At 39.6% G+C, this 24,121-nt stretch overlaps 1 protein-coding gene across 1 annotated transcript; it reads right to left on the reverse strand.

Moving 5' to 3' along the window:
- Positions 1-367: 367 nt before the first annotated feature.
- On the reverse strand, positions 368-23,402 carry LOC136572949 (alcohol dehydrogenase 1-like). The gene is made up of 9 exons (XM_066573993.1): positions 23,292-23,402; positions 19,052-19,153; positions 12,818-12,959; positions 10,296-10,383; positions 7,410-7,629; positions 6,713-6,973; positions 4,165-4,300; positions 3,915-4,053; positions 368-655 (listed from the first exon to the last, which is right to left on the reverse strand). The coding sequence occupies exons 1-9, from the start codon at positions 23,307-23,309 to the stop codon at positions 604-606; spliced, it is 1,158 nt and encodes a 385-aa protein (XP_066430090.1). The 5' UTR covers positions 23,310-23,402; the 3' UTR covers positions 368-603.
- Between the last annotated feature and the right edge of the window lie 719 nt (positions 23,403-24,121).

Genomic DNA, 24,121 nt, shown 5'->3' on the forward strand with positions numbered 1-24,121 from the left:
TTTGAGGCAAACTACTTTCAGAAGACTTTAGAAGATGTGTTATAGAGCCACATGAGGTTGTCAAAGGCTATAAAGGCATTAATAAAGACCTGCATATACATCAATCCACGATTAGACAAACTGCCTACAAATAGAGAACATTCAGGACTGTCTCTACTCATCCCCAGGAGGGCACGTCCTGCTAAGATAACTCCAAGACACAATAGGCAGCCCTGATGTAGGTGACAAAGAACCCAAGAGTAACAACAAAAGACCCACAGCAGACTTGATGCATAATATAATAATATACTGATCTTCAGTAACGGTTATAACTGTGCTAATTATAGCAATATAATAGATGCCGTATAAAGAATTCAGTACAACTATAAACCTTTGAAACCAGTCAAATATTTTATTGTTAGCTGTAATAAAGATATTGAAAGAAAATGTTACATTTTAAAAGCCAAATATCTCCGATTGCGTTAGGTAGAAAAATCACCGTACAGCAGCAACATAGACTAACCCTTCAATAGAAGCAAGTAAGCCAAAGTTAAAACAAAATGAGTTTGGCTGCTTATATATATAATATTGAAGTAATATTGGAAGTATATTTGTGCTCCTCAGTTACTTGCAACTTGCTGATTTTTCGCAACCCATTAAAAGAACTGTACGGACACTGTAAGATAATGAAAATACAAATTTAGATTAATACTGACATTATATAAAACACATTAGCAATACTATTTCGAAAAGCTTCACTGCACCTTAAGATCTCTAAATTAGTATATATATATATATATATATATATATATATATATATATATATATATATATATATAGTTTTAGTTGTTTTCTGTTTAGTTTGCTGTGTATTTTAAGGCCAGGTTATCCTGTCTAGCCCTGCAACATCGCAAACTAATATAAGTTAGTACAGTTGTGTTGTGGCCAAGTTGTTGTGATCATGAGCTGATCGTAAGTCAACTTCTCTTAAGGCCTGGGTCCCATGAACGTATTTGCGCAGTGTTTTGCACAAACAAAATTTGCATGCACAATGCAAAGTGAATAGGACCCATTGATTTGAAGCGCATTTCGTGTGCACATTTTGTTTGCGCAAAAAAAATATGCAGCATGCTCTCTTTTCCTGCACATTTTCGCACAAAAATAGCACCTATTGAACTAATTAGCTTAATTGCCCATTTCTATGAGTAAGAGTATGGTTGCATTTTTTCTTTGCTCTTGATTTGTGTGTCTAAAAGGTATGGTAAAACACGCACATGCGCATGCAAATAGGCAACGCCCATTGCACAAACATTGAAGCTCTACTTTTCAAAAACAGAACTTCATATCTGATATTAACAGAGATATTGTGAAATTTAATGACCAATGTTTACCACCCCCACCCCCACCCACCCACCCACCCACCCCCCGTTTAACCTTTTTATTTTTGAGGGAATCAGTGATTTTTTTGCCTGTCTTACAACATGTAATATTTATTTTCCTTACAATTTTTAGTATACAAAAACTCTAAAATGTTTCTTAAATCATGTATAAAATCCCAAAAAGTGTAATCTGTATATTTGTCTGACATTTATTTTGGTTGGCCTGGGTGTTTTTTTTGTTAATTATAAGGTGTGTTTTCTTGCATTATGTTTTTCTTGTTACTTCTTTAATATAACATCTTCCTCAAAAGGTCCAAACAGACTTTTGGGGAACAATACCATTTTATAGACTCTTTTTTCTCATTAACTGGAGCTGCCATTGTTGCAGGGAAGAAGAGTCCTGATAATGTAACAACTGCCACAAGAAGAGCTATGCTGGGTCTAGTAAGCAGTATGAGAACGCATCGGGCATGGATGCACCACATTCTTAAGTCTAGCATAAAGAGGGTTGGGGTAAAGGTGTTTGCTGAGCTAAACTGAATCTTGTGTGTAGAGGTCTGTGTCTTAGCAAGGGAGATTGGGAGTGTTTGTAGTGCTCCAGGGGCATCTGACCAGGAAGGCTGTGTGAGAAGTCCTGTCTCTGCCATGCAGAGGTTAGGGAAATACTATGATGGGAAGTACTGCTGATACAGCTGTAGAGTGCGAGAGACAAAGCTGCCACTGCCACTTGTTGAGAGACTTTTAAAGGATTGTCCCATTTATGTAAACGGCATCTCAATGGGTCCACAGTGGTGTAAAGTAACAAAGCAGCGAACACCTCTCCCACTCCCTGTTTAGCCCCTGGGCTGCAGCAGCTGGCTTGGAAATGGCTCAAGCTAACTGCAGCCTGTTAGGATGATGTCAACAGGAAGGCCAGGAGTCACTGGCAGGGGACGAGCGGGAAACAGGGAGAGGCGAGTATTAGCTGTTTTGTTCTTTTACAGCATTGGGAATGCCCTTTACATAACTTGGACAACCCCTTTACATGCAGTAATGTTTATAAGACCTGTGCCTCTCTTGTGCGAAGAGCTATATACTGCTGTGTGTTGGCCATCATCTTTACTGTATATGGTTGTATCAAGGAAATTACTTTTCATTACCCAACTCAATGTTGTTAGCATTATGGCTGATGGCAGAGGCCAATAGAGGAAGCTTACAGCTCACTATGTATAAAAATATTATTGATTTCAATGGTAACTATATAAACCCATATACATTACACCTCTCTAAGTCTGTTTTTACTATGGGGCTGCGTCCTAGAGTCTGGTCTCAAGAATACATCTATTCTGGGGTCTGTATTTATTCAGAGGTCCAGTGTCAGAATTTATTGTGTGGTTTGGTCAGAGGCTGTATTTATTTAGGGGTTTGGGGGTCTGTATTAGTCTGATTTAAAGTCTGTATTTATTTTGGGGTCTGAATCTGTATTTTGGGATGCATTCCAGGTTTATCTCGGGGGCTATAATTATTTTGGGAACTCTTTTATTCTGGGTCTTAAGTGGGGTCTTTATTCTTTTCTGAATATGCACTACTTGGGATTGGAATGCAGTAGGCTTGGAAGATTTTAGGGCATGGTCTATGTATATAGTGGGCATATGTTAAAAAAAATATTTTGTGTGATGATCATCACAGCTCTTTCTGGAATGATGGAGCCTGGTGTCACCATTCAAAACAGTTCAAAAAAATATGAAATAATGAGCAGCTTCCATGTTGCAGCTTTTTCAATGTTGCCTTAGTATTTGAGAAAAATCCAACATATGAACTGAACTATATTTCATTTTTTCAGCAAGTAAAGTTGGGTACTGATGGACTATTTCTACTTGGAGGTCGTGCCACGTCTGATATATCTTGTCTTGGAGTGATGTTCATTCCCTTTCCTCTACTCAATATATAATATGGCAGAATTCCTGCACTCAAATCCAGTTACAGACCAGTGATTATAAGACTGGAAACTGAGGAGGTGAGTTAAAGACTGGGCACTAGGTACTTGAGTCAGCAATGTGCTCATTAACCCATTCTCATAGACCACCAGTGATGTGTCTATTAAACTCTTCTCTACCAATGACCTAATAACCAACATTTTGGAATGATTTTAGGGTTGGGGAGGAGGACAGTTTTCCATGTCTGCGTAGGGCACCAAAATGTGTTGTCTCAACCCTGACCTGTAGATTCTAAAGGAATGCTGGGTAGAAATGAACGATCATACATACTGCAACTCAAAGTGAGTACAATTCAAGTGATCAATACATCATTTGAATTGAGTATACACTAGACAGTGCTCTTTAGCAGATATAAATCAAAGGAGGCATGACAATTTGAAAAATGGGACAGATTCCTACCTAGCAGGATCTAGGCTAAGGGATACAGGAACATCAAATACCTTCATTAGTAAAGGAGAACATCACCTAGTTCTGATGTGGCTTGACATGAATATTGCATTTTACTGTCTATAAAACATCAAATTTATGTGAACAAATTTCATATACGGGTAATGCCAAAAATGTCTAAAAATCTACTTACGTTTTTCCATGTCTCATGAGGTCAAAGCCTTCATTGACCTGGTCCAGTGGCAGCCTGTAACTCACCAGGGCATCAAGGTTGATTTTCCCAGCCAGGACATCATCAATTATTTGAGGGAACTGTTGAGATGCCTTGTAATCTGCAAAACAGAATGTGATCAGCTTTCTCTTCTGAAGCAATAATAAAAAAAAATGATTATGTTTAAGCAGCATTAACAGTATTGTTTGATTTTAACATTTGTAGAACTCACCTCCCAAGAAGGCTCCTTGTACCTTGCGTCCAGTGAGAAGCCACATTGCATCCATCGTTATTCTGTCTTTGAAAGGAGGAACACCAATAATATTGGCAGATCCATAGGCGTAATTCGTAGACTGAATCATGGATGCCTAAGGACAAAAAATACTTTTTTTTTTTTTTGCTTTTGGTAGGATTCTTGTACAATGATAGAATTCATTGAATTCACTGAGAGCATTGCTTGTAATACCAACACAGACCATGGCATTGAAATCAGAGCTTCATAGTTCCAGCAACGCAGCAGCTCTGTGCAACAGAGAACTGGCCCAGAGAGCAGTTGATCACCAGGCATCATGCGTGGCAGACTGACGCTAATCTACCATTGACAATGTATCCTGAGGATAGCTCATCAACAGTGTGGATGGACAACCCCTTTAAGAGCTTTGGATACCCAGAAGGTATTCACAGGTATCTGGAAGTAAATAAGTGCTACTACTATTTGGCATAATATATTCTTTTTTGTGGGAAATGGCATGCACACACAGATGTGTAGTCCTGTGTGATAGTATAGTTTTATTGAGTTAGTATTTTAGGTGTATGATAAGATATGGACAATACTAGCTTAGCACTTACATAATTCAATTTATGTTGTACAAAACTAATTTATAAGATTTAGCAAGTTCATAGTGAATTGTATAATTTACAGTATTTACCATATTTTTCAGACTATAAGATGCACGTCAGTTTTAGTTGGAAAAAAGTAAGAAAAAAAATATTTCAAACCAAATGCTGTGCAAAAAAAAGAGTAGACATATGTGGTTGACATACTATTGTGGGGATATCTGCAACCGACACACTGTTGGGGGGACATCTGTGGCCAACACAAAGAAATATAGAAAATTAACAACAGAAAAAGCCCACATGGTCCATCTAGTCTTCCATTATATTATTTCCATAGGATAGATATCTGCTTATACCAGTCAGCTTAAATTCATTACTGTTGATTTCCAACCTTGTCTGATGGAAGATTGTCACAAGCATCTTCTACTCTTTCAGTAAAAAAAAAATTCTGATGTTGCTTCTGATTTTCCCAGCAATTAATCTCAGATTGCACCCTCTTGTTCTAGTATTTAGCTTTCTAATAAATACCCTTGAACTTTAGTTATACTTTCAACATATTAAAAAGTTTTTATCATGTCTCCCCTCTCCCTTCTCTCCTGCAGGCTATACAAATTAAGTTGGAGCTGAGCAAATTGATAAATAGTTTTATGGGGAAAGATTCAGTGTAACTTGTGTTTTATTCATTGAAACTCCTGTGCATTCTGAGCATCTAATGGGCGGAGCTATCAGGGACTTATAGCTATCTGTGTATGACTGTGCATACAGGGGTAGCTGTCAATCACTGATAGGGACTGCCTATTGGACTGTTCAGCTCAGAATGAGCAGATATAAAAATGAATAAAACACAAGTTGTACTGAATCTTTCCCCATACAATTATATATCAATCTTCACAGCTCCTCCTGCTCTAAAATCATGATGCCTGCAGTTGTGGGGCAAATGAGAGAAAAATGTAAGACTGATTGCAGATTGACAGAAAGCAGCCTATGTCAATGCAGTGAGGCTGTACATCCTCATCAGAGTCAGAAGTGGAATCATCATAAAGGGCTTCACTCCCATTGCAATGAATGTGAGCTGAAGCCTTCGATTACACTTCTAGCTGCAAACAATGGGATCAGAGGCGAAAGTGTAATAGAAGGCTTCACTCCCATTGATTTTAATAGAATTGAAACCCTCTATGGCGCTTCCGCCTCTGATCTTGATGAGGACGTTCAGCTCTGCTGCACTAACAACGGCCCAGGTGATTAGCCGATCGCAGGGGATCCCAAGCAGTGGGTCCCCGGCAATCAATCATTGATGACCTTTACTGAGGATAGGTCATCAATAGTATTTGCCCAGAAAACCCCTTTAATATGATGTCACTTCAGTAGCTCCTGTAGTAGTGGGAACATTTGATAAAAATTAGACAATGTTGCTATTGATATTCACATTCTTTGCTATACCTATCCTTCATCCTAACCTGGAGTCCATTTAAAGGAATAGTTACATCACAAACAGACCTACAACTAAAATGGAACATAGTATTACTTTGCTGGCACTCAGTTAAATGGTTGTTAATGTAATAGATGAATGGCCCAGGTCTAACAGAGTGATTGGCAGTGCTTGTTAGCTATCCACTCTAGCTATAGAGGGCATCCTGAGAGGGAGACCACTTCTATGATGTTTGTATCCCCTACGACCGCTTCTACAATGTCTCTATATATCCTAAAAGGACATATGGATTATGGTTGTAGCATCAAGATTAAGATTCCTCTAGGTTAAGTCCTGAAATTCCAAATTGATTGCAGCTACTTTAAGAACATTATTGTAAATGCAGATATAACAATATTATCAAGGGTAAAATTGTACAAAGTTCTTTAAGTCATGAATGTAAAATTGTTAAATGTTGGTTGGGTGCTAAAGATTTTTTTTTTACAGGTATAATGTAATAGAAAGCAATTCGTACCATCACTTCACAATTGCCAATACATTCAAACCCATAGTCAGCTCCTCCATCGGTCATCTCTGTAATAACTTCATGGATAGGTTTGGAATGATCTTTTGAATTCACACACTCAGTACATCCCAGTTCTTTAGCTTTGGGGAACTTTGTTGAGTTGATGTCCACTCCAATAATCTGTTTGGCACCAGAAACTTTGCAGGCCATCACAGCTGACATGCCTATTCCGCCCAGGCCAAACACCACACATGAGCTTCCTGGCTTCACCTGACATAAAAGCAAAGATTCAGATGGTTAATAGAATAGAGAACTTTGATGTATTCTGTTGTGTAATAATAATGCAATATTTGGGGGATATGCAAAGACTATTTTCCATTTTATGTAACTTCCCAATGTATAACATCATGCAAATTTTAAGCTTACATAAGAGATCAATATTGTTTTACTAAAAAATTGAACTTTTAATAAAGGGGTTACATGAGTGTGTATCGTAGCTCAGCCCAATTTCCTTGACTACTAGGCACTGACCGAGAACACAGGTGGTGCATTTCAGGTAAAAATAACAAATTCATTTTAACTAATTGTATAAAACTCAGTTAACTCCATCTCAATACTTTCTCTCTAATTTGGAAATTCAGATTATTTCCGTCTTGTGTTGTCTGTTGGTTTAAGCATGTTCAACCAAGTATTATTGATTACTTACTTTTGCAGTGTTGATAACTGTTCCATAACCTGTGGAAAAGCCACAGCCAACCAGGCAGACTTGATCCAAAGGAGCAGCTTTATCAATTCTACAAATAGCAAATTCATCCACAACAGTATATTCGGTAAATGTGCTTGTGGACATGAAGTTGTGGATCATTTTCCCCTTACAGGAAAATCGGGTGGTTTTGTCAAGCATGAGTCCCACATTTTTCCCAACACTAAAAAACAAATATAGTCATTTAGTACATTTTAACATTTTGTATAGTTAGTTAAGGTTAAAGTGTATGTATTTCCTGTTGCTTATATAGCGCTAACATAATCCATAGCACTGTAGAGAGATTGTCACCACTGACATTAATTTTGGTCTCCTATAGGAATCACAAACTATTTCCATTGTCCCAGCCCCACACATAATGGGTCTGATTTCATAGGAAGACAATTAACCTATCAGTGTGTTTTTGTAGTATTTAAGCTGCACAACCATAAGATGAAAATGCAAATGCCCTGCAACAGTTGCCCTTGATTTGAATTCATATCCAGGTCAAGAGTACTATAGGACAACAGTGCTAACCAATCATTTTGTATCAATTTATTTTGTATATTTTCAGTGGAACTTCCCTCCTCCCATCTATCATTTCTTCACAAGAAATGTAAGGACCATGATGAAGCCTATCTTGCATTGAAAATAGGCAAGGTAAAAAAAATATGCTATTTCCGCACTTTCTGAGTTGCAAAAAACGCTATTGGCTTCTATGAGAGTTAAAGAAACAGTATATCTTCGCCCTTTCCATCTTCCCGACCACCCCTGGCTACTGCATTCAGGGTGACCGGTGGTGATGGAGACCCCAACTCTAGATAGATGTAGGATGCAGACTGGAGGTGATGGAGGCCCCAAGTGAAGATAGATGGAGGATGCAGAACAGAGGTGATGGAGGCCCCAACTCAAGGTAGATGGAGGATGCAGACTGGAGGTGATGGAAGCCCCAACTCAAGATAGATGGAAGATGAGGTAGGACCCACATTTATTAAACTTTTATAGCACATCCTGTGAATATTCTGTAAAAGTCTCAGATGAGAATACCCATTTAAATCAGCAGAGACTGGAAAATGAATGGCCAGTGATGACATCAACTCTCCTTAGAAATTGTTCCAATATAAATAATGCAAATTGTAACTTTATTATTTCATATGCATACATTGAAATTTGTATTTGTATTATGTACAAAAATTTGTAGAAAACTCAATAAAAAACTACTGTTTCAAGAAAAAAAAAGAATTTGTAGTGCTGTTCCCTCATCTGCTTACTCTGGGTTCACTGTTTACATCCTTTCTTTCATGTCTTATCTGAGTTAGTAGGGCCTGTTGTCTTCACATGAAACCTACATTTCGTTACATATAAGCATGGCATAAAAATAAGGACTGCAAAAAAAATATTTAAAAGATCTTTTACATACTGTTACCATGCAGGACAACGCAGGGTCCCGCAGTCAGCGCTCGCCACCCCGGCGTCGGCTCTGGTGTCCTGGAGCCCTGACGTCGGGGCTCTACCGGCGACGTGGAACGGCTGGTGTGTGGCGGCGTGGGCGTGTCCGCCCGTAGGGCGCCGCCCGCACTCCTCCATCTCTCTTGTGCAGTAGTGGGTGAGCTGGCTCCTCCCACTCTCCGCCCCAGGGCGGAGTCTTTCATTTATAAGGCTGGCAGTGACCTGAGATCACTGCCAGTTATTGGTTCTGTTAGCCACTAGTCAGTTCTGCCTGTCTCAGTCAGTCAGTACTAGTTGCTAGTCAGTCTCTTTGTAGTGTGCCTTTTACTCAGTCTGTTCTGGTTCTGTCTGCTACTAGCTAGTCTGTCAGCAGCTAGCCTTAGTTTGCCAGTCAGTTTCCTTCAGCCTGCCTGTAGCTTTGTTTGTTCTGTTGGTCTTTTCCATCTGCCTCTCTGTCGGCACTCTGTTCCCCCCATCAGTTAGTTTCTCTTGTCAGTCGCCAGGTCCCTAGCCAGCGCAGGGACCTCCGTCCAGTTGTCCACCAGGGCCGAAGGAAAGTAGGCAGGGACAGTGGGCTGCGGGAAGTTCAGGGCACCCCACCTGGCGCTCGGGGGTCAGAGTGCCATAACACATACTGATAATATATTATATTTTTTATGTATTTACAAGAAATCCAATTGTGACATTTTCAAAGTCAAAAACTTCACCAAACAAAATACAAAAAATGTTTATAATTATGTACTAGATTTAACTATAAAAGCAGTTCACAAGACTATCCCTGTAGTAACATATTGGATAATGTGCAATTTAAAAGGAATGCGTCTTTAGAAAATGACCCATTGTATAAATCAAGCATTTTTTAAAGAATTGTTGGTGTTTTTCTTTTCTATGTCACAACCGACATTTAAATAAATTGTACAATGGTGCATTTTTCAAACTGGCCACTAAGCTTATTAATAGTTTCATAACACTTCCTGTTCTGTAGAAAGAACTTTTCAGGAGTCATCTTATTTTCATAATAAGCAGGATTACAATGAAACATGACACCTGTTTATAGGTAACACAGGATCCACCATTCACTATAGGTGATGATCACAGCGAATCTACTCCCCCTTCCGAACAATGAGCTCTGAACAAGTCATTGAACATGTCTACAATAGTCTCCCATAGAAGTCAATGGGTCAGTTCCTTTCTATTGAGTCTATGGACCATGAGTCCTGCTGTAAAGCATCTCTTAATGCTTAGGCAAGATGGCCGACCTCATCATCATGTAGAAAATAGAAGAAAAAATCTAGAATCATGTAATAAAAACATATTAGAAAATTATAATAAATTTCATTATCTGTAAAATACTACAAAATATAAGTGAAATTCACTATAGAAGGGAAACAAATAACATACTCATTTTTTTCACAGAAGTTGCTTTCTGGATGCAGGCAGGCTTTACACTGCCAGCACATTGGACTGCACAGCAGGACAACATGATCGCCTAAAAAAAAGAGGAGGAAAGATTCAATGGCGATAATTAGTAATATAATAACAACAATGATACTAACTCATGAGTTCTACTAAGTTGAAAATCTCCCTTTATCATGGAAATAAATGTCGGCTATCACAACCCCCTCATATGCTGCAGAGATCACTAAAACAATAGCAGGGATACAGGGAGATTATAAATGGTTTATATGAATATAAATTATTACAGTTTGTATGTTGAGTAAGACAGATTATGGGAGCTTCACATGTAGTGGCCCAGTACATGCTTTTCAGACCCCCTCCATAATGTTATACATGTCATGTCTTATGTTAGTGCACTGTGCAAATCTGTCTAGTCTTTCTGTTATGTGTATTGCACAGCTGCAGCATGTGATGGGTTAAGTGTTTGCAAAGCCTGCAGATTGCCTGTGAATGTATTAGTTTATGTTCAGTCACGTGGTATGAGTGAGAGTATAAATAACAGTGTCTGAGAGCGGGAAAAAAAGTCCATGACTTCTGCGTTCCTAATGAAGAGTGCCAGCTACATGGGGGTGCCTTTAATGCACGTGTAGTAAAGAATGAAAGAGAATGAGAGGTTCCCTGGATTGCCTGATCTAGAATGAGAGATGAGTGTGCCCCAATTGGAGAGAGAGCGTGAGAAAGAAGTAAATGGAGTTTTCCCCAAGGCCCAGTGCAGAGGTACTTTTATCAATTGTTCACACTTGAGCATCCTGAAGTCTGGAACTGCCGGGTGGAGGTACTCTTCTTCAATTGTTCATGCCCTAGCATTCTGAAGTCTGGGACCGCTGGGTGGAGGTACGTGTCTTCAATTGTTCACACATGGGCGTCCTGATGCCTGGGATCACTGCGTGGAGGTACTCTTAATCAAGTCTGTCTACATGCCTGCACTTGGAAGATTGCCTACTTTGCCTTGTACTGCTGAAGTCTGTCTAAGTAAAGTTGTTCCAGGCCCTGACCATTCCCAGGGACCTGAGGTACGTTATATCTGTCTGCGGCTCATTTATTCTCTGTCGAAGGTCATTACGGTGTGTATCGGAATGATTGTGTCACCCCTGAAAACTACTATTCCTGTTCTACCGCTTATTAGGTATCACTCACCTAGGGGTGTTTGAAAGAGGCCCAGGGCTGCCCTGTCCAAGGCTACCAGCATCCCTCTGGGAGGGAGCGTGGTAGGTGCTGTTGTGACAAGTCAGCATCCTACCCTCCCCGATCCTCAACATATGCCCTGTGTCCGGGGTCACCCAATGGGATGCTGCACACAGAGCAATTTTTTTTAGAAATACTGCCGTTTTTGTGGTAGTTTTTTTTAGGGGGACAGGGTAGAAAAGCACGACAATTCTGCCTTTATTACAGTGTTTACAATGCAGTATAAATGATATGAAAACATTTTGTCGTTCAGTACAAATTTTTTTTTTTACTGTATGGGACTTGAACATACACTTTTATGATAGCTCAGATAATACAGTGCAATACCTCTATATTGCATTAGCTGCATTTTTATATATTTGCAGTGGTGGCAGGCTTAGTGGCCACTGTCAGGCCTCGGGTTGCTGTGGCAACCCATCAACCCTACCTTCCTCTATTAACCCTTTAGGGTACTTTTACATAGGACCTAAGGAGAAAAGATAGCATTTCCGACCCCCATTCTAGGCCTCTCACTAGCAAAGTCAGACTCATACTTTACACTGATGAAGGACAAATATGCGGAAACATCTGTCTTTACATGGAGTCTGGCTTTGCTTTTATTTCCCAGTCATTGTTACAAGGCTTGTATAAAGAGTCTATTCTAACTTTGGATTGAAGGAATGCTGCCTTCCAATAGGTGGCACTGTGGAGGTATTATTCTATCTCCTTTATTTTCACACGGGACGGAGCATTCTGCAACAACGTTGTGGAATATGCCATCCTGGAATTCCACACCAAAACCTGCATGTCTGAATGTGGATTTTGATGCAGAATTCTGCTATTTCCAATTTTGCATCAAAATCTGCAGGCTAGCAATGCAGATTTTGATGCTGAATATTCCACAAGAGGGTATATTCCATAAACTTGTTGCGGAATATTTCGTTGTGTGTGAAAGTTCCCTTAGATGTCCAGTCAGCAATCCCAGCCTTTCATGTGGGATGCCAGTTGTACAATACAGCTGTCATCTGTAAATAATGGTACAGGCACCATTATGGCACTGTAGTAGTATGATTTAGTGAGCCACGACATATTGTTACCCTGCAGGGTGGGAGGGGGTTATAAAGAATTTGAAATATAAGGAAAGACTTATACTTCTCCTTCCTGCTGGATCCACTTCTGACTTTAGATCACAAAACCACCTCAAAAACTGCCGTAATGTTTTACCAAAAATTGTTTCATGTTTAACCTCCCTTACAGAAATCCTTTATAATGTAGAGTTTACTATAATTGTTTTTAATTACCTGGCTGAACTTTGAATACACCTTCCCCAACACTCTCAACTATTCCAGCTCCTTCGTGGCCCAATATAACGGGAAAATTTAAAGAAGCCATTCCACCTGAAAGGGCATGGTCATCAGTGTGGCAAATTCCACTTGCACAAACCTGTAAAAAAAATAATTTGAGTTGCATGACATTTTTCTCAGTCTACCAGTGGCATAGGCAGTGTGAAAAGTGCCCCGATCTACTAGAAATCTTTATTTGTAAATACTATTGTGCACAAATGACATTTGAGAATATATATATATATATATATATATATATATATATATAACATCTCAAATGTTATTTGTGCACAATAGTATTTACAAATAAACATTTCTAGATTTCTACATGCATGTATGTATGTATATACATATGAGGTGTGTTCAAAACGTATCCCACCTTAATTTTTGGTGCGTAAACAAATGAAGCTGGGGAGGCGTGTTTTGGTGCACATATTTAGGCGACCCTAATGCACATGCTTGGATTTTTTCCTGCCTGCAGAAGCTGCCAGTCGTAGGCAGACAGCCAATGAGTGAGGAAGTGTAAGTGAGCACCGTCTGGTTTTCTTTTTTGACTATATGACAGAAAAACTTGAATGACGCTACTGCATTACATTTTGTGTAAAGCTTAGTGATTCCCAAGTGGAAATGATCCATAAGATTTAAAAGGCTTTCGGGGATGAAGCAATGGGCACCACACAGATAAAGGAGTAAAATGTGATTGTTCCCAGCAAGAGAAACCATGTAATCTTGTAGATATGATACCTTTTAATGGTTAACAAAAATACATGATGTAATAGTGAGCTTGTGAACCTCTCGGGTTCTTCTTCAGGCTAAAGGAGTGGTACAACTTCCTCAAAGATAGGCGCAGATCAGTGGAGAGTGAAGCATGTTCTTGTAGGCCCTCAACATCCAGAAGTGAGATCGTCATTGACCAAGTGAGGACCCTGATGATGCAGGATCATCGAATCACAATCAGAGAACTTGCAGATGAGGCGAGCATCAGCATTGGATCAGTTTATTCCATTTTGACTGAGGATTTGGGCTTCAGGAGAATCTCAGCGAAGTGCATGCCAAAGCTGCTAACGATTGAGCAGAAGCAACTTTGTTTGGAGATCGCACAGGACATGCTACAGACTGTGAACAGTGATCCTAAATTCCTCAACACAGTGATCACTGGCGATGAGTCCTGGGTTTATCGGTATGACCCAGACACCAAGTTGCAGTCATTCAACGTCCCCAAGGCCAAAAAAATCAAGGCAGGTTCGCAGCAATGTCAAAGTCAAAGCTGAAAATGCCTCTAAAAGGAACCAAATTTCAGTCCACAGAAGACATCATGCAGAAGGCGATAGACTAGGTACGCGCCATCTCAAAAGAGGCGTTTCAGCACTTCTTCCGACAGTGGCCGAAGCGTTGAGAGAAATTTGTGGCCACCCAAGGGGACTACTTTGAGCGAGATTAGTGTAGAATTGTTGTATCTGAATACAAATATTTTTTATGAATAAAGAACAAAGATACTTTTGAATACACCTCGTATAATGCTGAAAAGTATGACCAAGCTGAGAGCCAGGGACCTTTCACACGGGATGCGCCGCAAACCACAGTAAATTCAGCACCAAAGTCTACAGGCTACTTGCGGATTGTGATGTGGAGTTCAATATGGCTTAAAACCTGCCTGCAGTTCTGCATTAAAATCCGCAGATGCAGATTTGGCTGCATTATGTGTTGTATTCACGCCCGCGTGAAAAGTCCCCAGTTGGCACCAGGCTAAGAGCTATATAGCTGCACTTTGATGAGAATTATGCACACAAAGTCCATCATTGTAGTTAATCTGTAGCTCTTAAAGGGGTTGTCCCGCGCCGAAACGGGTTTTTTTTTTTTCAACAGCCCCCCCGTTCGGCGCGAGACAACCCCGATGCAGGGGTTAAAAAAGAAAACCGGACAGCGCTTACCTGAATCCCCGCGCTCCGGTGACTTCTTACTTACCTGCTGAAGATGGCCGCCGGGATCTTCTCCCTCGATGGACCGCAGGGCTTCTGTGCGGTCCATTGCCGATTCCAGCCTCCTGATTGGCTGGAATTGGCACGTGACGGGGCGGAGCTAAAAGGAGCCGCTCTCCGGCACGAACGGCCCCATTGAGAAAAGCAGAAGACCCGGACTGCGCAAGCGCGTCTAATCTGGCGATTAGACGCTGAAAATTAGACGGCACCATGGAGACGAGGACGCCAGCAACGGAACAGGTAAGTGAATAACTTCTGATAACTTCTGTATGGCTCATAATTAATGCACAATGTACATTACAAAGTGCATTAATATGGCCATACAGAAGTGTATAGACCCACTTGCTTTCGCGGGACAACCCCTTTAAGCGTGAAATTGGGCCAATTATAAACATACTGTTAACTTTAGGATCTGTGGTGCTTTCATTAGTCTAGACAGCATTTTCGTAGAGCCTGTGAATGGGCATAAAATACCCCACTCACAGGCATTGTAGGTGAAATGCTTCCAGATTCAGCCGAGTCCACGCTAAACTTCTGATACCATCCACTATGTGTGACCATGGTCTAACATAGTCTTAACACTACATTAAAAACTAGACTGCATTCCAGCATAATATCATGTCTTTAGTATCTATTTAAAATCTGTTCAGCAAGGAAAATGTATTTAATTCCAGCCTTTCTGTTAAAATCTTTAAAGGGATTGCACAGGATTAGAAAAATACAGTATGGCTATTTTTTCAAGATACAAAGCCACACCCGTCTGATCTGATATTGTAACTCAACCTTCTTGAAGTGCACGGAGATGATCTGCAATAAAACCTACAACTGCGGACAGCGGTGGTGCTGTTGTTAGGAGAAAGAAGCTACATTTGACCAATTCTAAACAACAAACTCTTTAATTTTTATTATAAGCTAAATAAACTTTTGCATAAATTTACAAAGAATATAAAAACTGTGAATTTAACTCAACCCTCCGCTTTTTTGGCAAAATTCTATCCTAAAACCAAAGAGGTTAGAGGATATATTGCAGTTGTTCTTCTCTTCCATCCCTCTAATTCACTGGTTCCCTGTCCTGTTTTTGTTCATCCAAGATGGCTGGCGCAAACTTCAGATGACCTAATCCACAGAGTACATTGGTAATGTTAGACTATGCCTACTCTTTGGCTGACCAGAGCTGTGCATGTGATCAGTGCTGACCAATCACAGAGCAGTGCACAGTGTGCATTAGGTAGTTAGAAAATTGCTGAAGCCACCTTTAACAGCCGAAAACACATCCCAAAACTGGCAGATAGGAGGGGCAGCAAAGTAGAGCAGCTGCAAATATTATACCCCTCCTCCTACTTTAGGACAGAATTTTGTCTTGAAACCAGAGGGTCGCTTTAACTACTTTTGCTATATGTCAAAGAGAACGCATCAACTACTTAGAGGAGTTGTCTGAGTTGTAATATTTCAGTTCAATCCCTTCTGCATGCAGAGACATTAGAACTTATCATATATTCACCTCTCCCGCTGTGTCCTGAGTTGGTGCTCCATCACTCGCCCCGGTCTGTTTACAGCTGTAGTCCCACCCAGTTTTCAGGACTTCCGCCAATAACAGAGCTCAGCCATTGATCGCCGGAAGCAGCAGGAGCTGGAGCAGTGAGTATATGACTATTTCTTATGTTACTGCAGGTAGAAGGGATTGTACTGATATATTACAATACAGACAATCACTTTAAGTTTTAGTGATGTACAGTAGTTCCTTCTAACTCTGCGTACTGACTTCCTGGTGAGCTTGTGCACTGCAAGAATTCGGCTGTCTGTGCAGTGTTTCTACAAAAAGCACGTCAAACAGAAAAAAAGCATTAGTTTTATAAGGAAACATCTGCACAGAAAAGACACAATTCAAAGGTACTGATTATCACTACAGAGAAACCTTGTTTACAATTGCCATATGGCTTCTATTCGTAAGAGAAGCCCTGGGCAGTGGGCCAGATGGAAATAATGACGGACTAACACTATTGACATACTGGGATTCATCAGGGTTCTAGCAAGGTTTGCATTGTTATGATGGCCAGAATAGTGGTACGTGTGCTGTAGCCCCCCCTTACTGAGCGCTGACGTCACCGATAGGATCATTAGCACTCTGCAGAGCATTTAGACAGGCAGACTTCACCGCTGCATCGCAAACTTCTCGCTCAGCGCTTCCCTCTCTATGTGAAGTGCTGAATGGGAAGTATTTACACTTAGCGAGAATCCCACAATCCAGCAATGATTTTTATGCTGCTATCGAGAAGTGACTGAATACTTTTTTTGCATTTATATGGGCATTTATCGCTCAATTTCATTCATTTAAACAAATTTTGAGAAGAAATTTCCCAGTGTAAATAACCCTTAACTGTAAAGAAGCCTTTCCTATATACAGAACCAGCATGCTCCATACTAATGTTTAACATACTAGATCTGTTTATTTACGTAGTCCTTAATAGATAATGACTGTTGGGTAACACAAGCAGCATAGGCGCTCTACGTTAATGACGTAGCATGCTGTGATATTAGAGTTTTAAAGATGCAAAACTTGTTTTTTCTCCACATGTAATGAATGCTCCCTGGTCTTTTGTAAAGTCCTTGGGAAGAATAAATCATGTGGCAGTTATTTGTAGTCCTATAGTGAATGGTCCCATTATTAGAGACACCAGCCCCTTCATGATTAGAGCTTCCGTTTACAGGAAAATGACCCGTGACCCCACAGTGAAGTATAAAATGAAGTGTGGATTAGTGGATCAGTTTCAGTGCGAATTCATTGGAATGGGAAAATTGAGTGATCTGGGTGACTTTGAATAGGGCAAGGTCATCGTTTTTCTAGACTAGCCTAGGCAATGTTTGAAAAACTGCCAACCTTCTGGGTTTTCTCATGCAACAGAGTCAAGAGTATACAGAGAATTTGATCAAGAAAAATACCAAGTGAAAGGTGATCCTGTAAACAGCTTATCGATGAAAGCAGTCAGAGGACCAAGCCAAGAACCGTTCTGACAAACATGTGATGGCAGCCAAATACAACACTGGTGTGTCAGCTAACATGTGCAAATGTACAGCTTGTCTTCCCATAGCGCAGATGGGCAAGTCCAGTGTCATTGAGGTCTAAGAGTAGCAGAGAGGCAAAGCTCCAGGGCACAAAAAAAGTGAAAAATTTGGATCCCTGAGAGGTGGAAAAGCATTGTCAGATGAATCCAGATTCCTGTTGCAGCATGCTGATGGGATGGTCAGATTTTGGTGCAAGCAGCGTGAATTAATAAACTCATCCTGCAAGTGTCAACAGTTTAGGCTAGTGGAGGTAGATTAATAGTGTGGGAAATGTTTTCTTGGTACACTCTGGATGCTCTGATATTCATGGACCAATGCCACGATGAATTGGTTTAGAAAGGCCAAAGGAGGTTCAACGCGCTACTCAATGGGTCTCTCTAATGTACATTGTATAGTTACACGTATAATTAAGATCATCTCGAAGGCGTCTGTTTTCCAAATTGAACAAGTCAGTCTTTTTCAGCCTCTCATTAAAAAGAAACCTCCCATCCCATTTAATATTCTATTTGCCATCTTCTCAACCTCATATTTTTCCCTTTTAAAAAGTGCATCTCCAAATTAAATCGTGAACTCTTAGAAGGGATTAATAGAGGGGTAATATTACATTACGATCACATGTTTTATCTCTTTTTTATAAGGGCCTATTCAGATGCGCGTATATCGGCCGGGTTTTCACACCCGACCGATATACGCTGTCCCTCTCTGCAGGGGGATGGGCTGGGAGCAGTGCGCTGAGCTCCCGCCCCCTCTCTGCCCTCTCTCCGCCCCTCACCACTATTTGCAATGGGAGGGGGTGGGACGGGAAGGGACTTAACTCTGCCCTGTTCCGCCCCTTCCATTGTAAACAGTGGCGAGGGGTGGAGAGGGGGCAGGAGCTCAGCACACAGCTCCCGTCCCGTCCCGCCTCCTCGCCCTGCAGAAAGGGACAGCGTATACCAGTCGGGCGTGAAAAGCCGGCTGATATACGCACGTAGGAATAAGCTCTAAACATCAAAGTTTTATTTACTTTTGCAGCTGCTAAATATGTTCCCTTCTAATGTTTTAAAAGCACAACATCCATTTCAGTAAAAAGTGAATAAAAAGTCTTCCGTCTTATTATAAAACCATTGAATTGGAACCAAATGGAAATGGAAAATAGAAATCAGTCTACCTTGACCCGAACTTCCCGAGCCTTGGGTGGGGCGACTTCAATTTCTTCCATAACAAACGGCTTTTTAAAACCATAAGTCACCGCAGCCTTGCATTTTATGACCTAGAACAAAGCATAGAATCAAATTATTGTGATCACTTTAAAGCATTATAAATAAAGATACAGTTTAAAAAATGAGAGAAACATATCAATACTAACTATTGATTGATTATGCAGTATATTCATAGCTGAGCATTAACCTATGTGGCAGAGCTGATGTCTTATTTTTATGTCCTTTTCTGGAAAAACTGAATGTTTGGCAACACATGAAAATGTGTAATAAACTTGATTTCTATAATGAAGAATAGCTGCAGGAACACATTAACAACTATTATTAAAGATACAGGTCACTATGAATACAAATTTTTATTACAACAAAGACAAAAGTTCCCTATTTTTATGGTCTCTCGAGGATTGGAGTCACTGCATCAAGCTTGATGTTAAATAACATGTAGGTGGCGCTCTGCTAAAGGGAGAAGAGTTTCATATCTACATTTTATTTGTTAGCATAGTAATCTGTCAGTGACATTTATATGAGCTTTTATTGTAGGTACGAGCCTGTAAATAATTTACTGTGTGTCGTCCTGATTAACACCTTCTGCAGCTTTTCTATATAACACAGCCTACTGTCTACTAACCAGCTGTGTACTAACGTGTAGTGCCCGCTGCTGTACATTATGGGGCACATTTTACAGTCAAAGACTTAAGTAAGAACTGTAGGATTATAATATGTCTTTTTTTAACCATACAACTGTGTAACTACAAACCTTTTAGGGTGACTTCACACACATGGACATATTTGCGTGTGCAATGCACAAAGAATAACACCCATTGATATCAATTGGTTTGCTCCTACTTCACTTTTTTGCACATGGATTTTGCAGAAAGAAAACACAGCATGTTCTATTTCTGTGTGCATTTGCGCACCACATGTGCCCATAGAAGTCTATGGCGGGAGGTGTGCAAATGTACACTCAAATGGGCAACACGCTATGCAATTCTGTGAAAAGAAGAATGCATCTGGACCTCAGTAGGGGCTAAATAGTGTTTTAAATCGGGGTGTGGTAGTGTCCTGTGCGCAAAAATCATGCCATGCGTGCATAAAATGCACAGTAAGATGCACCAATACGTGTGCAGATCTACCTAATTCATAGCACAAATATGCGCATTAAGCATGCGGAATATGCATTGTGCATAATCCTGTGGTAAGGAGCCCTTAGACTTGGATTTTACTAATGGGGCAGGGCATTAAGCAAGCCTTTGAAAGGCCTTTTAGTATGGATTGGTTGGGATTATTGAGATGTCGGATAGCATTAGGGCAGCCTGTTTATGCACCACTGCAATCTGCCATATGTAATAGGAAGATCAGGTGAGTATTATCAAAGTAGAACCGAAGACCCGGAGACCAATCTACTGTATATGCAGCTTTATGCACACCTAGTTTTCATTATGCAAGCTGATTACCACTAGATATGTTGTATGTACTGGCGTATCCTCGAATGACTTCAAGCAGCAGCACTGTGCCTGCCAAAGATATTCATAACAAAGTACAAACTTTCCTGCCCCTCCCGCCTCTCTCACTCATGCCTGCCAGTCATCGTAGGCTGGAATTCACACTGCTGAAGGTCTGTTGTATGCGTGCTGTGTATTTATATACTCCCATTAGATGTGGAAAAGATTTCTGCTAAGTGTGTTGACATTTCCCGCAGTCTTTCATGTCTAAGGGGCTGTTCTTATTAGGATTTTCATGTACTTTATGTTAAACGTACGTGAAAAAAATGTGTACAAGTTATACATTTTATGCATAACTATACATTTTTAGAAACGTAGTTAAACAGTCATATGATTCTATACATTCATATCCACATTTAAAAACGTAAATGGTTTTTACTATAAACTTTTTTTTTCTTAATAAAGTTTTGTAAATAAAGGATTTTTTTCCTTTTAAGTCATTGGATAACAAAAAATGTATTTGTTACACATACGGAAACATACAGATATACGTTTCCATATTTTTTACATTGACTGTAATGTAATACGTTTTCGTACTTTTTTTGTGGGACATAAAAGGGTGCACTTTTGTACCTGACAAAAAATGTCCCCATGCATAACATAGTCAACGGCATGCACTTTTAAACTGCATTCAACAAATTATATTGATTGGGTACATCAAGCAATACTTTTTAATATCTATTATACTGAAACATATATCTTTGGCGAATGTTAAAGTCCTAATCTGAAAATATCTACCGATTTGTAAAGTGCTGTGAAATACGTTGGCGCTGCATAAATAGAGATTATTATTGCTCCTGACTAACACATAATGATTACCATAAAACCTTCTAGAGCTTATGCTGCTTTTACATGGGCTGAGAATCTCTAGTTTCCCCTGAGCTGATGATGTCATCCCCGAGCTGATGATGTCATCACCAGCTCGTCCGCTCGGACAGCCTGTGTAGACTCAGCGATCCATGCTTAATCTGCATGAGCGGCGCTGATTTTTATGCCGACTGAAACTGAACGACAAGCAACAATCCGCACGATTCTCCTTCACCATGGCGAGGTTTAAACTGAACGATTATCCTTCAGTTTGGCTCGTTTGAATGACTTTCTAAACAACAATCGTTCAGCGTAAACGCAGCATTAGGTTTTCAATGGAAATGCTCTATTAAATGGCTCTGAAATTGGCCACGGAGAAAAAACAAAGGAAAAAAAACACACAAAAAAAAACTTATGTTGCTAACGAGTAAAATGCGTTTTGAAACTCCAGATGGTAAAATTCTGCAAAAAAATGCAAAATAGAGAAATACTAAGATTTACAAACAACGTTATTATCTTGTAGCCACAAAAAAAAAAAAATCAATTTATTATGGCTAAAGCCAAAAGTGTTTGTAGGGTAGATGTTTGTGATTCTGGCTTCAGTGGACGATCTATAAATATACGGTATATTTAATGTCAACATCAATTAATGGAATAAAGATGACAAACTGTACGCAGGAATAAAGACATTTGGCTGTACTGAGGTAAATACAGGTTATCCTCTACTAGTGCGACGACTTGCTCAGTGGGTGGATTCTAGCATTCAAAGTAATAAATCACAATGTACGTGCGGTGTCATGTAAAACATATAGATACAATACTAATGCCTTCTAGTTATTACTGACTAATATAATCAGAAATACACATCTATAATTACATGCAATAAAGCCTCCCCATGTTGTTTTTTATGTTCCCTTGTAAGTAATTAGTTGGTAATGTTAAGCCCTATAGAAGTGTAAATTGGTGTCTCCCTCTTAACTATTTGTTTAATGGAGGTTATAGGTTTGATATGACTGCCAATGTCTGTAAAATGTTTAGGTACATTGTTTTTCTCTCTGCACCAAAAAAATAAAAGTGAAGAAGCAGAACAGAATTCTATACAATGAAACATCTTTAAAATTACCCCTAAAATTGTAGCTAAAGTTAAAATGGTCTTTTAGAAAGGTGGTCCTCTCAAAGGAGAAGTCTATTCTGCAGGGACTTAAGGGAATTAAACGTGTGATTAAAAAAAACTCTGATATGGAGTGGTCTTCTCAAAGTTTCAATAAACATGCCAACAATACAACCGCAGTTCACAAATATGAGCCATGCAATTCTACACATTTCTATTTGCGAATTGACGATTTCAGCCTGGCCTTAAGATCCAAGGTGTTGTATTTGCAAAGTCTATTGGAATAATGCAACTTATTACTTTATAACATGGTTACAGATAGAACAGTTGATACATATTCTCATTAAAACTGCCTATTACATCATTTTAAAATGACCTCCGTTGACCTACATTTTGACTGCATTTTGAAAGAACTGAGTTTTTAATGATATTTGTGAATTAAGGAAATGAACATGGAAATCGTTTGTTCCTTAGGTCTCTGTGGGTGAATTGTATATTGTTCATTGAGTGCTTTCTTGCAGATCTGTTTGTGGAAAACTGTAATATATGTAAAAGCCATAAAGTAATGGCTTTTACATATATTACAGTAATAATATGTATATAAGTAATCAATATTCTTAGGAACTAAATATACATTCATGAGTAAATATAAAGAAAAGACACTTGTTCCGCCCATTATAAACTCAGCATAGATCTTGCAATCATTGCTATATTCTATCCAAGCTACTATAAATGTTCATGCTATTTTCATTCAAACACATGAGAGCTCACCTTCCCCACAGTCGACATCTCTGCTGAGATAGAGGGTCCTGAGATGCAGAAAGAAGTTTTCAGGAGTTATCTGCTGGACAAAAGTTTTCTGCTCTGAAATTGAACCAGCCGCAGTTTATATAGAGGATTGTACCAAAAGCTGACTACACCCATTAAAGAGCCCTTTTTTGGCAGGACATACACAAACCTCCTTAACGTTCTGGAAGATGATTCTCACCAGGTGTGCCAGCCGTACAAGTCCACACAATATTTGATAGTCCTCTATTATTTTCCTTTGTTCTGTAAATTTTAGCAAAGTCATCAACATAGTGTGATTTGAGGATTGTAAATGTTGGAAGCTTTGCCCACACACTTAGCTTGTCTGTGTGATAGCTACAGTAAAACTGAATGTTCCATAATGGAAACAGTGTGATAACATGAATTCCACACAGACTAACATGTAACATAATAGGTCTGTACACTTAAATTGGAATGAGCTTTTAATCTTAACCAGTGGTTCTGAATATTTTTAGCTAAGTAGCTTTGAAATAATGTTCCCTTTCTTATTAAATTGCATTTCTTTGTATTTATTACACATTATTCATAGAGCAGAGACATTCTGCAATGATATAAGCAGAGCATTATACTGGTCTCCATCCCATGTAGCATGAATTTAATTACTTAAACAGGTTATCCAGATAAAAACTATTGATGAACTATTTTCAGGATAAGTCATCAATAGTTAATCACCAGGGACCCACCGCTCTGGATCTGGTGATGAGCTGCTAGCCCTGCGGGCTGTCAGTGCGAAGGGACAGATGTGCATCATAGGGGACGGCAGAGGAAGTGCC

This window comes from Eleutherodactylus coqui, chromosome 7, assembly GCF_035609145.1.
Source record: "Eleutherodactylus coqui strain aEleCoq1 chromosome 7, aEleCoq1.hap1, whole genome shotgun sequence".
Classification (NCBI taxonomy): Eukaryota; Metazoa; Chordata; class Amphibia; order Anura; family Eleutherodactylidae; genus Eleutherodactylus; species Eleutherodactylus coqui.